We start from the raw sequence: 15,029 nt of genomic DNA on the forward strand, positions 1-15,029 counted from the left end.
TGAACACATTAAGGATCAGTAACTAACAGATCACAAGAAGCAGCAGTAAAAGGAAGATAACCCAAACAGAAAATATTCCTAGAGAGATGGCAAAAGCTCAGTTAAAAGCCTGCATGTTTTTATCAGTCATCTTAAACAACTTGAAATTAAAAATTATATATATATATATATAACAATCACTATTGGTACTATGTTTTAAAAAGACAATATTGAAACACTGGGGAAACTGAAGAGCTTGAGAGTAGTAGGAACGGTCAGAGAGGGAAAGGCAGGTTTTGTGTCAGCCAGCAGGACACAAAGAAAAGCAGCATTAATCAGTCTCAGGCTGCATATCGCACCTACCTTTTTTCCATCCTATTGTTGAGCAACTTTTCCCTGTAAAACACGGGAAACCTCCATCCTACTTGGTTTAATTTCCAGCAAAAAGGTATAGGAAACCACGACAGTAAACACAAAGATGTCTCTAGAAAGGACCCAGAAGCATCCCATGAACTAGAAATTCTAGTGTATTGAAGCAGAACCACAATTACAGCTGCCTCACACATGGAGGGACAATAATCTAGATTTAAACATACAATGTTGTACCTGAAAGCAGGGTTACACCATGCTCTTCCAAGAGTTTCAAGTATATGAACACAGTGAACATGCTCGTAAGTGAAAAATATTGCCCTCTCATTCTCCTCCTCCACCTCCACACCCAAAACGGTCTTAGATGTCCCATCAGCTGATTTCTTTTTTTTTTTAGGAATAAATCAAATAATCCTTTTCTACCAACCATTACCTATAACTTTATTCCATACAAAAAAATTGTCGTTTCTGATGATAGTCAAGACTATCCAGATCTCAACACTAACTCTGCCCTGTTGACTGTCCGAATTTCCTTGCAACAGTGGAAATCTTTTATTAACAAAAGGAAGATAATCCAAAACATTTTATGAGCTCCTGTGACCAGTCTCTTTATGAATCACAGCTCCACAGTACAAGGCTGATGTTGTGAAAGACTGAGCTTGTGATCTGCCTGTTAGAAAGCTGTGAGAGGAGTCTTGGCAACTACTTGTCCCCCAGAAGACCTCTAGGATTTCTGGTAATGAGAAACCAGTATCCCAGAACAATCCCTGCAAAGACCATTTTCCTGTAAGTGTTGGACAGGTGTGAAAGGTATGCCTGGAAAGGATCCCAAAAGGGTCTCTTGCATTGCCCTATTCTGCACAAACAGCTAGCAGCCGCTTCCCATCTTATGAAACACTGGGAGAAATCACAAGGTCATCCTTCAGGAACAGTAAACGCAGGTAAAGATGAGTGAGACAGGGCAATCAGCAGAAACTCCAAGAGAAAAGTGAAGGAAAGCTGGGCAACACATCTACTGCTTAGGCTGAATCTAAGTGGTTCTGGGAACAGCTGCTCAGAGAGGACATGTTTGATCTCCTGAAACAATGATCTAATGCCGGGGTAACTTTTTATTGATGGTGAAAACTATAAATTTTAACAATACTGATACTAACTTCAGAAACTTATTTTCAAAGACTTGTGAGGACAGTTAAATAAAAATCTCATAGTGGACAATCAAATCAGAGATGACAACCTTCAATAATTAAATAAGCAAGACCAGCACAATGAATCAGTTATTTACCGAAGAAATTCCAGTTCAAAGGATTGTTGTTCTGCCACACAGAAAACACACCATATAAATACTATTTTTATACAAATTTTAATGTGCCACATAATTCATTATTATCTTCCACAACACTACAATAATTTATATTCAATATCTATATCGATTAGTAAAGTAACTTGGTAACAAAACTAAAAACAAATTTACTGCTTTGAAGTTTGTTTTGGATTAAACCATTGGTAAATTGCAATCTGTCTGAAGAGCCATGTAAGTAGGGTGGAGTCCAGAATGTCCTTAGGATGATGTGATTTCCACTGCAAGTATCACTGATAAGAATCAACATCTTGACCTCACCAAACCATAGAAATACCACATGAAAGACTGAAGATAGTGTGTGGTGGCTAATAATTCCTCTGCTTCCTCCGTGCCACTGCCAAGCGCAAGGCCTGAATAATCAACTTCTCATTGTTCAGGACGTTGTAATCTGTCAGTTTCACCAGTTTGTCAAAATTCTCTTCACTGAAACACACCTCTCTTGTTGTAAATGGGGAGAGGATGCTGGAGACATCAACTTTGCCTTCAGCCATCTCTTCAGGACTCCTTTCCACACCTAAGGGGACAATCCACAGGGAGATGCACCAATAAGGTTTTATTGCAGTATGTGGCTACTATCAGTATTTACATAATTACAGGTAGAAAAGGGAGACTTGGAAGGAAAGATATAATTTGCCAGAGGCAAGTAAAAATACTGTGCTAGTAGCACTGTATTCTTCAGCATCTGGATCAAGCCTCTATCCAAATAGGACTTTACATTTGATATTTATATCACTCAAACAGCTTGAAGTTAGAAGAACATTAGCAGCAGCAATGCTAGACCATTGCTGGGACAACATAGTCTTTTTTACCTAACTAGAAAAGAACAAGCTAAAAGAAAACCAGATACTCTTGTACTAGATAAAATAATAGTCTTTTTTACCTAACTAGAAAAGAACAAGCTAAAAGAAAACCAGATACTCTTGTACTAGATAAAATAATAGTCTTTTTTACCTAACTAGAAAAGAACAAGCTAAAAGAAAACCAGATACTCTTGTACTAGATAAAATAATAGCCACCTCACTGAAAGTTCAGAAGAAATTATTGCACTCAGAAGATATAATTCAATTAAAACCAAAGATCTCTGTCCACACAAGCCTCAGACTCGTAGATTACTTTTAAATATGTGAAAAAAAAACTTGAATGAATTGGTTTCACACCAAAACTAGCAGAAGTTTTTTCCTTGTCATTGTTGGCAAGCAGCAGTGCATTTCTATAGAGTAAAACATGTTGTGTTGAGAACCTATCCCTCAAGGTGTAGAAGTATCAGAATTTTTTTTCTTTCATACTACGTCTAACAGTTCTTGTGAAATAAGTGCCTGTGCTTTAAGAATGTCAAGTGCTTTAAGAAAGATTCTGGAGTTCATATAGTTCAGATTTACTGACACAGAGCCGTTATTTTTTTCAGTGATGAGACCCATGCTGGCATTGGAAAGGTCAGAGATGACAGTGACAGACACATTAGATATGAAATGGAAAGAATTCACTAGGAAAACAATTTTTTATTAAAATTGCTATCACAGATGACTCACCAGGAGCTTTATATTTCTTGAAGGTGTCATTTACTAGAGGAAAGAAAAGCACTGTTGGAGCTTGTGGACTGTCAGCCTCTTCAAACACATAGCACTCCTTCAAGTTTTCCCTGTCTTCCTCACTTATCTCAATTTTGGGAAATGGAATTTCTTGCTCTGAGAAGTACTTCGCAATCTGATCCAGAGGCTGGATGAAAAAAAAAAAATATATAAAAATATACATAAATAAAATTATTACAAACAATCAAAACTGATAGATATTTTAAAACTGGATATTTTAAACTGCGGCAGCTAAAAGGAATATCCTAAGGTTTTTGAATGTCCCTCTGGCAAGATATTAAATTTCAGATGGAAACAATCATAACCACACCAGAGATTGCTTATCTTATTTTCCACATTTTGCTTTAGGCAAAACAAGAAAACAGTCCCTTTCTCTGAACTTGAAAATTAATCCAAAACCCACAGGTCTGATTTTATGACTCCATTGAAAGAAGTTCAGAAGGGGAAGGCAAAGAAACTACAAGAATAAAGAAGAAACACATCAGTCCAGATTACTCTGTATCGTTGTCTTGACTTCTTCATTATTTACCACTTTCCCAGTCTTTGTCTGCTGCATAATTGGTGTTCCTTGATAATGACTCCCTATTAATAAATACACCTACCAACATATCTTGTGACCTCATAAAAAAACTTTAACAGCTATATTTACTATAAACCTATGTTTATTTTTGTATTATTATCATTATATATGCAACACTATTATATTATTTTAAATTATTAATGAATCTGGCATTAGCCCTACATTTCCATAGGAGTGGTATGAGATATAAAGGCCAAGACAGGTTTTCTCATTTAGTCTGTTAAAGTGTTTTCAGGACTTTCCATTGCCTTTGCAATTTGTTCAGTACAAGGATAACCAAAATCAGTAGCAGAGTTTCAGACTATTCCATCAGTTTATAATATAATCCAGAATATAATCCATCAGTTTTTAAAAACCATTGTATCCACTGCTGTGAAGACCTTGATTTTGAAATGTCTATATCCATCATCATCTTCTAATATCCTTCTTAGTTACTGAGAGATCAACTGCATAATGATCTAACTAATAAATAAGATAATAATAATAATCTAATTCACATTCCAGTACTGAAAAATTAGGTGTTTTACCTGACAATCGGTAGAGAACAAAAGACCATGAAGGAAAAAGATCTCAGATACCATGGCTTTTCTTACCAGTGTTTGGGACCCTCCGCTGTAATTCAAATGGAGGATGACATCGACCTCCCTCTTTGATCTCAAAAGTGGTGGGTAGCTGGTATTAATGAAAAAGCCAGTATCAACCAGGGAGAGCTCATTGTCTGCTGTTTCCATCAGTTTATTTGGAAAGGAGTCTATCACTGTGTCTGAAACATAATTATTTCTTATTACTATAATTAAAACACAAAAATTTATTTCTCCTCTGGAGGAAGGTAAAGAATAAAGAATTTTGCCCTCACTCTAGCTGTACTCATTTACAGGAGTAAGTGACATGCTGCTGCTTTCTCCTTCCCCCTTCCAGAGCACCTCATGCTGCTTTAGCCCTAGTGGGGAGATCTCTCCTGCTGCCTTAGGCTGAGCTCACTTTATCTACAGGCACATAATCCCCAGACAACCAGATACAATTTCACTCTTCAACCCTCCCCCCCCGCCCCCAAAATTGAAATGCTGTTCAAATCTGGCTTTCATGTTTTCCATTTGTAAAGGGAGAAGTGGCATTTCAGAAGACAGTCTCAACTCTTCCTCTTTGTTGGAAATCCTAAGTGAATTCCAAAACCGTAAACCTTAGAATATTACTGAAAAATATGCTGGTTTACTGTGCCTTTCCAGGTAGAAAATCCTTCACTCTCCAGGTACTTGTTATGCAGCTGGAAGCCTCTGATAAAATTGGGATACTGAGCAATGGTTGGACGTCCTGTTAAGACATCTCGCAGAGTGGAGGAGAAGACACTCGAGGGAGTGAATAGACACGTGTCTACTTCATAGGGATTCACAGACAGAAAGGGTTCTTCTGCTGCAAGATGGAAAGAAGAAATTTTAAGTTTAGGATAGTTTTCTGAAATGACCAGTATTTTGAAACATGGAGTGACTAATAATGACACTATCATCATCCCCCACTCCAAAGTTAATCAAACAGTTATAAACCCTTAAGGTCTATGCCACCAAATAAAATTCAGCATTAGACAGTGAATTAAATGACCAGCTACCTGCAGGCAGTAGGCTGCCAAGCAGTAAGGATCACCTTCCACTCTAAGCTTCCTCAAATGATGCCCACCTCTACTGTAGCATGTGGTGGAGGGGAGAGAGCAGTCCCAAAATACACAAGAGACCTGTCAATAGGACACCTTCAGAATGCACGTCAGTGTCACCAAGAGTCAGCATCAAGTAAATTAGGAGACCAGTCACTACAGGTTCTCTGTGCAATTAACAGCAAGAGCAAGCTTTCTCCATGGGTGCTTCAGTGGAGAAATCAGCCCCCTGCAAGAGTCATTTTCTCTACCCATGTTATTACTGGCCAAGGAGGACCATATCCTAATTTAACACTCTCAAGATGTGTTTTTCATACAACATGATTTTTATATGTCTGATAGAGACTGGTTTTGTGTCTGTATGACCTTCAGGAAAAGGTACAGCTTTTACACAGCTTCTCCAAAGTAGCGCAGTTTAGTTTTAAATCAGGCAGAAAAAAATTCTTAGTTGGCATCTCTGCTTTTCTTTTCTCATATTTTACTCTCTGATTTTGACAGCATTTCTTTATGCATTAGACATCTTCACAAAACATAAACAATATATACCAGTGGTGCAAAAAAAATTAAAATCTCACCTATATCTTTTACTCTGTCTCTGGTCCATCTGCACCAGAAATCTTCTGAATCAGCAGCCAAATTCCAGACATACATCACATCTATGGAAAATATACTACTCCACATGCCTATAACATGAAAGAGGAATAGAAGCTGATTGATGGAGTGGCCTCAGAAGAATCTTAATTAATACCTTCAGTTCTTCCCATTGGATACTTCCTTTCTGTCTGTATGGATACCTTCGTGGGCATATTTCATGACTACATCCTTGCTAGTGTATACTCACACCTGCTCAACCTGTCTGCCAGTGTCTTCCCAGTGGTGTCCAGCACAAACCACATGCTCGCCCACACCAGCTGTCTCTCCAGTAGACCACCTTTCCCCAAGGCAACAGTCACCTTGCATATAGCAGATCCGAGTCTCTGAGAGCTTCTTCACCATCCTTCCCATAAAGAATTGACTTCCAAAGTGCTCTGCGCGAATAGATGCTCCGTATTTCAGCAGAGCAACTTCATAAGGAGTGAACTCCAGCCATTCTATGGCAACAGCAGCCAGACCATGAAAAAGCAACATGTTAGACAACATGTTAGATGATACTAAACAGAAGAGTTTCCAGAAGCAAACCCAATGAGGAAGACACTGGCTAGCTCATAGCATGCCATTCACCAGCCATGGCTGTGTCTCTGTCGCTGGCAGTACTGATGCCATGAGGTCCTTCCACACTGTGGCAGGGCAGTTCCAGGCTGTGATACAGCACCCTCCAGCAAAAAAAGCCCTGGTCTGAATGAAATCACAGGCATTCCCTTAATAGACTTAATCTTACCCCAAAGTATGTGTCGCTCATGCATAACTTGTTTCCTTTAGGGCTCTAGTGACAGAGAGCTTAGCATTCACTAGGTGTCATGTGCTTAGCTGCTCATGTTAAACAGATACTGAGAAAATTAATAGTAGAAGAAATGGTGATTTTCCTGACACTGGATGAAAAATTTCAAAGTTGTTTCTTTAATTGTTCAAAATAAGGCCACATGGAACCATATAAAAATTTGTTTCACTCCAAGGCTTTTGTTACAGGATAAATTGTGACTTTGACATCTTCTGTGGTATGACTATGTTTCCACTTTTAGCAAAATAAAGAACTCAAATTCTAAACATGAAACACATTTGGATTAAATTTTTTTTTTTTTTTAGTTTTGGTCACTACTATCTGAAAATCTAATGACTTATTGGGGGTTTTATTTGCAATTAGAATGAAAAGACTATTGCATTAATAAAGCTGTTTATAGCCACATCATCTTAGTTTAGACCATTTAAACTGTAAATTTGTTAAGAAATCTAAATCATAACCATTACCTCTGAATGCCTGGGCACTATAGTTGGACTTGAGGTTGATGGCCACATAGATGGGTAGTGGGTTCTGGCCATTATCCACCGCCTGCCGTTGGTCCGAGAGTCTATGCTCATCTTTCTGGTATTGATTAAAAAGTGTTAGTGATATGAGGTGAAAAACAACTTGCACTTCAAATAACATAATGTGAATTATCAGCCCTATCTAGCCTTATCCAAGTTCTCCTTTCCCAGGTAACTGGATTGTTCTGAAATATCTGCCATAGGGTATTCCAAACTTGGCAAGTATCCCATAAGAAGCAGCTACACCCTATATGGGTTCTCAGATTTTGAGATATGCACAGAAGCTGATTGTAGATTCAGCCAGAAAAAAAACAAACCAAAACAAAAAACAACCAAACACTAGAAAACAGTCCCAGGAAAAATCATGCCGCTAAGTGAAAGGTAAAGTTCTTGCCTTGGCTGGGTCTTAGCAAAGAATTCATTGTATTTTAAGGTATTTTGCCAATATATGCATATTCAAGAATATATTCTATTGCACATGACAATTTAAAACTCCATTGTATCAACTTAAACCAGAAGGAAACTGTTTAAGATACATTATTTTTAAATTAACAAAATTTCTTAAAACTAGGTATCATATTTAGAAAATGGTCTTTTTCATGATGTGAACCATCTCCATATGAACGTCACTTTATAAATACATATCTTCATTTATGCTAGAGAAGCAAATTATTTCAGATTTTTAAGTGCCTCTTCTAGTCAGAATATTTTATGTCCAAAATGATTTATTTACAATTCAAAATATGTTTTCTCAGGTCACTTTTCTTTAAGGAGAAAGAACACTTTTAACTGGTGTGACATGGCTCCTTCAGTTCAAGGTCAACCTCTCTTTAAATATAGAGCAATGTTCTAATAATGGATCTGAATATTTAATATTTAATCAACTGCTAAACTAATTATTTGCACCAGTAGTATGGATTTATTTTCTTCTCCACTGCTATAGAAGCTCAGCAGTTATGTGGAAGAAAGGAGCAATACCTTATCATGTAGCATGGATTCAATGACAAGACCCCAAAGGTCTATAAAAGAAGTGTTATGTCCTTCTTTAGTCCTCTCCATCAGGTCATTGTAATAGTACTTCAGACAATCCAAAGAAAAACAGCAGATCTTGGATTTGGTTACTTGCTTGCGAGCTTCCTTGATTGCATCCTCCAGATATTTTTGTGACCAATTAGCATCTTCATATAAGTTTGCCATGGTCCTGAAGAAATGTTAGTAGAAAATAATGAAAGAGGCATAATGCTGTGGTTTGCTTTCAGAAAATGGATGTGCAACCTGTTGGTCTGTTTCTTGATTCTTAGGGGGTTCATGCTTAAAATACTCTCATTTTGGGAACAAACAAGACCTCCAAGCTTTCCTGGTTTGGATGTGATAAAATGGGCTCAAAAGTTACTTTGAAATTCAAGGGAGAAAAGAAACCAAGACCCAAGGCTATCAAATTCAAAGGTTCCACAAGTATTCATCAAATCTATTCCTTGGAAGGTGGGGAGTATTCTAAGGAGCAGTCACTACTACTCTGCTCTAATCCTGCATTTACTCCCATATATCTGCTAATGGTTTGTGCCAGCAAGAAAACTGGGCAGTTTTGAGCATGTCCTTGTATGACCATTCTTACTTGTCCCATTGAAATCAAAACACAGACAGGTATATTCAGATCTCCACGTACATAGAGAGAAGTTAAAAGAAAAACCTACCATTGAAGTTTGGACTTACATAAAGTGACCCACAACTCAGTGAAAAAAAATTCTCCACTTCCAAACAGGTGTAGAGGAATGGGGGTACCTAGAGTCTACTTGATTGAATACTTCAGTTATTTTAAGCATGACATCATCTGCTCTATGCCCACTGGGAGAAGAGAGCACTTCACAACAAGCCACCGTATCTGCAGTCTCTCCAAGGTCAGTAACTTGATATTGTTTGTTGGCCTTTTCTGACAATACTAATTTCTCTAGCCCCAAATCCATCTTTTACCAGAGAGAGATGCACTGTAAATCCAAAATGGAAGTGAGAATAACCAGCAAATGGCAGGCATAAATTCTTCTTCCCATCTTTCTTCAATTTCCAGTCTAAAGACAAATTCATTGTATTTAGTCCAAGGTATAACTGATACAATATGAAAAGGGAATAGAGCATTTAGATTAAGATATCAGGCATAGACTGAGTCAGTGTGCTGACAAAAGCAGTTGATGAGTGTGGTGATTGATCTCTTACTCCGCATGTTTTGTTTCTTTGCTCCAGGTGGACAGAGAGTAGATTGTGGGGAGAATAGAAATGCTTTTGCTTTACTAAGTGCCATACAAGCTAATAGTATTGTACAGAGTCAACAGTATTGAGCAGAGAACACATAAAGCTTGTTTGGGTCATTCTCACCATGTGGTACCCGATAAACCCCCGATGTAGGAAATGCAGTCTAAGAGGTTGAGTTTCTGGAGGCCCAGCAGGCTGCCATACATCGCTGTGAGTGATCTTGTTCCTCCTCCGGTTGTTGTAATGGCCACCACTGGCACCTGGTCAACACAGCAAGGCAGAAGGAGCAAAAGCTGTGCATGAATTAGACACAAACAGCCCTTACTGCAGAAATCAGACAACAGGTTGCAGGCAGTGATACAAGCAGGGATGCTACTTGGGATGGAAAGGATGCGATTGTTGTAGAAGGCTTGTTTGCCACCTGACTGCTGCTGACCGAAGACTTATGTCTTACCCTCTCAGATGGGGTGGGAAGGTGTTTACTTAACATACAACTGGAAATCAATCTCATCACCCTGGAATTTTTCGCAAAGTGTATTATTAGAAGCTGTCACCAAAAAAATACAGGATTTACCACACTGGAGCAGGTTAGGGATCCATGATTCTGCCTCTAACAATGACCAGTGTCACACAGGAATGCACAGCACCGTGTAATCAGCCAGGCCACACAATAGCCAAAGCCTTCCTGGCCTCAGGCCATTAATTACTTTATGTCCTGAAGCACAGTCATTGATAGGGTTTCCCCCTCCAAGAGCCAAGTGTAATTGAAGAGACAGACTATTCTTCTCCTTATCTTTTCCTGATCTAGTACACCCTTTGCTTCCGTTAGCATCCAGAGTGTGGATGCTTACACGCCCCATGGAAAATGTCTATTTATACCTTTCAAGTATTAGCTTCTAATTTCTTAAAGGAATCTGTGTTCCCAAGTCAATGAATAGAGCATGAAGGAAATAATTCTCCTGCTCTATGAAAAAAACAAAAGCTCAGAAAAATGAGAAAACATATGTTCTTTGTACCCTAAACTCTTTAAGATCTTAAATCTAGGAAATTTTATAAAATAATAATGAGGAAAAATCTCACAATCTTAACTAAAGTCAGAATAAACTCCAAAAATTATATTCTGGGGTTTACATTTTCTAACCTATTTTTTTATACGTTAAAATTCTAATGATTTTTTTTTCCAGTTCACATGAATAGGAGAACCACAGTTCTGACCTTTCAGAACACAGTTTTCTATGTGTGAGGAAATTCTCAGACAGCTTGTAAAAATGGTTTAAAATGTTTTTTTCAGCTTTGCTGAAAACTTTGTTTCCTGTATTATTCTCTGGTATGAAATCCAAATTAATATTTTTGAATCATATTTTCCACAGCACTCTTTTTTTTTTTTTTAACTGTCAGCTAAAGAATGTTCTTACTGTTGGTATGTTTGTACTTTTCTGATTGTCAGCAACCCAGCTAGGCATCAGCAGTTGCAAAGCTTATGACTCAATTACAGAGGCAGGAACAGGGTCTAGAGTGATACAGCTAAACTTACAAACAGCTATTTCATCTACAACTCAGTGATGCTGTAAGATCCACTCTTCTTTGCCAGATAGACGGTTTTATTCTATCCCTCATTTTTCCCAACAATACAGCTATTTTGCTGCAGAAACCAGTCCAAGAACTTTTATTCAGAGGTCTGTGAAAATTTTTGTTTCTTCCTCAACACCCTTTACACATGTGCTATGGCCACCACCTTGTCTCTGTTTTAAGGCCCTCTGTTTTGCAGGCAGCATTGCCCAGCTGTTCCGTGTCTGCTCACTATAAATTTTTCTCCTGAGGCCCATGAGCAATACCCAGAAAAAACCCAGGAATGGACTGTTTGAGGAGCTGTTAAGAAGTTTTTGGGTCCAAAAGACATTATCCTTCCTCCCTGAATCTGCTACATTAACAGGCCACTGCTTCTCTTGCTCGTGCCTTGCCCTAGGTGACCACACCTGGCCCAGACCAGCAGGACTAATTAAGCTGGGATTTTATTTGCTGCTTGAATTTGTAAGCCAGGCCCTGATCCCTCGAGAGCATTTGCTACCAGGGATTATTGGCTTGCCTCATGCTCTTTCAGATCCTCTTCCAAATTAAGAATCTTTTTCAGAGCAGCAGCAACATATTTCTTCCTTTTCCGCAGGAAGTCCTGTTCCTCCATGCACAGGCTAAACCCCAAGCGCACATCCAGGTCTCCTGAGCTGGAACAGACAATGGGGCAAATCAAGGCACACATCTTTTATAGTTGATTTCAAGGTCTGTAGCACAGACAATAATAATAAAAAAAAATCTGTAAAACAAGTTATTTCCAAGTCTGCATATTGATAAAAAAAAGAAGAAAAACCATGAAAACCCATTTCTACTGCTAGCAAAAATAGCAATGAGGATGAAGAGGTTTCCAAGGTACTTTAGATCTCTTGTGAACATGGACAAAAAGACAAGACACACATGTCAGGTAAAGATCACCAAAAGGAGTAATTTCAAAAGTATTTTTTTTCTGTACCCATTCCTATTTATCACTATGACACCTTGGAAAATTCAAGTGATGCCACCATCACTTGTTCTCAGGTTTTGACAATCCACTAACAGCATTTAAAGTGAGTGTTCTAACGAGTTATGTGATGAAGCTTGAACTACAGGGCAAGCATCACCCCCTGCTCAATCTCTTGGGAATTCCTGCCTTTCACCTGTGTCCTGAACATAACCCTAGATAAGTATTCACAAGCTTCATCCTGCAATATACAAGAATATTCTTCACTTTTTTTTTTTTCCCATGTGCAGACACATGGAATTTTGTCCCTTGAGAAATGTGAAGCAAAAAAAGATTCAGAAAAAAAGGTGCAAACCTAATCAAATTACAGCTATTGTTATGTGCCTACAGCAACATAAATGCACTTATTACTGAGAATAACACTAAATATTGACCAAATCTTCTGGGTCACATCACCCTCTGGTGGCTGCAGACTCGGTACTGAAAATAATTTTCACCAATATTTCACAAATACATATGTTTCAAGGATTAATACTACTAACCTCTCTTCTACAGCAAATTTATCACACAGTGTAATTTTGAAAACAGAGTAAGGTCAAATGATTTACCTTACAAAAACAAACAACTCTTTTAGCCGTAGATTAACATTTTTCTTACTTTCTTTCTATATTTGTGTCTGTTAAATGTACAGGTCAGTATATTTTGCCATGGACTGAGGTTGTACAGGTAGCTCTCCATTTACACAAAGTTTTCTCGTGCTGTGAAAATCCACCTCGCTTTCCTTCTGTATCTCATCCTGTAGTGGTGTGCTGTGAACCACAGGCAGTTTTCAGCTCTACCATAAAATGTCACTGTCTTCAATTTTACATATCACTGGTGCAATTCTGTCCCTGCAAGGGGGTTGGCAGAAGTGCAGCTGGTCAGGTCTCAGCTCCCATTCTGCTCATTGAAGCAGAAGGGGCAGAAGCCAGGCTATCCCGTGTTTGTTTTGGTGATTTGGCAAAGTTGGTAGAGGCTACTTCAGTCCTTCTAGAGATCTGATAACTGGCATAAATGGGGAATAAAATAATATGTGAATAGTACAGTTTTGTTGATGTGTGAGAACAACAGGCATAAAGCCAGCTGATTTACTCTGAATGCAGGCTCAGAGACTGCTGCTGAAGTGCACAAAAATGCTGTAAGAGCAGCAGCCTTGCACTTACCTCAGGCACCACGTGAGCACAGCACAGCACTCACGCAGTACGTGTTCGTCTCTGCGCCTATCACAGAAAAAGCCTACATAACTAGTTTACAGCAGTCCTGGGTGACAGGACAAAAAGAGGCTATCTTACCATTTTCTCGCTGTCAAGCACAAGTGAAATGAATTATCCTGGAAAATGAGAAAGGTAAAGATGATTACTACCAAACTATAAAACGTTTCTTTCCTTCAAGCTCAGGCAATGCCTGGACTAAGAGAGGTGGCTCTCAAATAATAAATCATATGGCTAAGGACATTTTTTTATACAATTAACCAAAACCTCACTACTCCCTGTCCTGGAATCAGGTTTCTCTTCTCTAATAAGCCTGTGTGTTTGGGGCAGTAGCGTGCCACAAGCTTGCATGTTTCCACCACTTCCCAGTTTGCACGTTTAGAAGGGGCAACAAGAATGAGAAAAGTTACCTTATCAAAATATCTTTTTTTAAAAATGCCCACCAAAGCACCCCCAATATCAATATTTAGACAAACCAAAATCTGAATTAAGCTCATAATGTGGATGAGTCTTTTTTCAGTTCTTAGCCAGTATCGCCCCAATATATATAAAAAAAAAAAAAAAAAAAAAAAAACCAACAATGTAGTTTTGAATGGATGTGCATTTTACAGTAATTTCTTGTTCTGTGAAACCACTTAATTCTCCCTGTAGGATGCAAGTTCACAATGATTGTTGTATTATTAAAATTACTGTTAACATATTCTTCCTTAAAGTTGAATATGGCAGCCTTAATTTTTTAACATTTCTAATGAATAGCTATACAATTTCATACAGTGATTTTGTTTATTTGGTAACTTTATTTCTAACAGGACAACAGTAAGCATATTTTAGAATACATATTTCAAAAGGTTCACAGCACTCACCTCTTCCAGTATTATTTCCTTCTGCAAAGGGAGTGAATTCAGGGGGAAAGAAAGGACTCCAGATTTCTCTGTTTCATTTCCATCAGCCAGCTAAAAAAATGTTAAAAAGCAATTGGGTATGAACACATATAACGTTTATAATCTCTAGAACTTCTCCATTCAGAAGACTAGTTCAGTTTACTAGTTCTATTAATTTCTTGTTCTAATTTCATTTGAGTAATAATAACAGACAGAAGGAGAACTTACCTCTTCTGGTAATATGATATCCAGTCTTGTCTGGTCATTTATGATGCAGTGAAATACGATTATATGAAGGCTGGGGCCAGAGTGCAGCAAAATCTTCTGGCTTCCTTCATGTGATCCTTTCACTGTAAATGTAAGCTCTGGGTCTAAACAGAGAGGCAAGGAACAAGCAGAACTTTAACTGTTACAAGCTAATAACTAATAGCTAATAACTAATTAAAAAACACATCCTTCACTTACTGTTCAATTTTTCTTACACCACACTGACTAAGTTGACTCTGGGTAGCAAACACAGGCTGAAAACTGATCTAAAATATCTTGGTGAATCTATATAAATAATCAATGTACAGAATTCGCAGATTTAAAAAATACTAGAGCTTGCTATTTGTTAGCTGCTTTCCATAAATTAAACCAAGATTTGGATTTAGAG

General features: G+C 38.0%; 1 protein-coding gene across 1 annotated transcript in view; it reads right to left on the reverse strand.

Annotated features, from left to right (window-relative positions):
• Window positions 1-2,013: 2,013 nt before the first annotated feature.
• The window catches only part of LOC121335248 (cytosolic phospholipase A2 epsilon-like), a 32,597-nt gene continuing 19,581 nt past the window's right edge, over window positions 2,014-15,029 (reverse strand). The window contains exons 9-21 of the mRNA XM_041403146.1: window positions 14,603-14,745; window positions 14,357-14,446; window positions 13,575-13,612; window positions 11,818-11,953; window positions 9,855-9,991; window positions 8,463-8,685; window positions 7,428-7,542; window positions 6,476-6,613; window positions 6,098-6,205; window positions 5,096-5,287; window positions 4,471-4,640; window positions 3,238-3,424; window positions 2,014-2,222 (exon numbers count right to left, since the gene is read on the reverse strand). Of these exons, the coding sequence (XP_041259080.1) occupies window positions 2,014-2,222; window positions 3,238-3,424; window positions 4,471-4,640; window positions 5,096-5,287; window positions 6,098-6,205; window positions 6,476-6,613; window positions 7,428-7,542; window positions 8,463-8,685; window positions 9,855-9,991; window positions 11,818-11,953; window positions 13,575-13,612; window positions 14,357-14,446; window positions 14,603-14,745 (1,886 nt within the window). The remainder of the gene's footprint in view (window positions 2,223-3,237; window positions 3,425-4,470; window positions 4,641-5,095; window positions 5,288-6,097; window positions 6,206-6,475; window positions 6,614-7,427; window positions 7,543-8,462; window positions 8,686-9,854; window positions 9,992-11,817; window positions 11,954-13,574; window positions 13,613-14,356; window positions 14,447-14,602; window positions 14,746-15,029) is intronic.

The sequence above is a fragment of the Onychostruthus taczanowskii genome, unplaced genomic scaffold (genome assembly GCF_017590055.1).
Source record: "Onychostruthus taczanowskii isolate IOZ18803 unplaced genomic scaffold, ASM1759005v1 scaffold1, whole genome shotgun sequence".
In the NCBI taxonomy this organism is placed as follows: Eukaryota; Metazoa; Chordata; class Aves; order Passeriformes; family Passeridae; genus Onychostruthus; species Onychostruthus taczanowskii.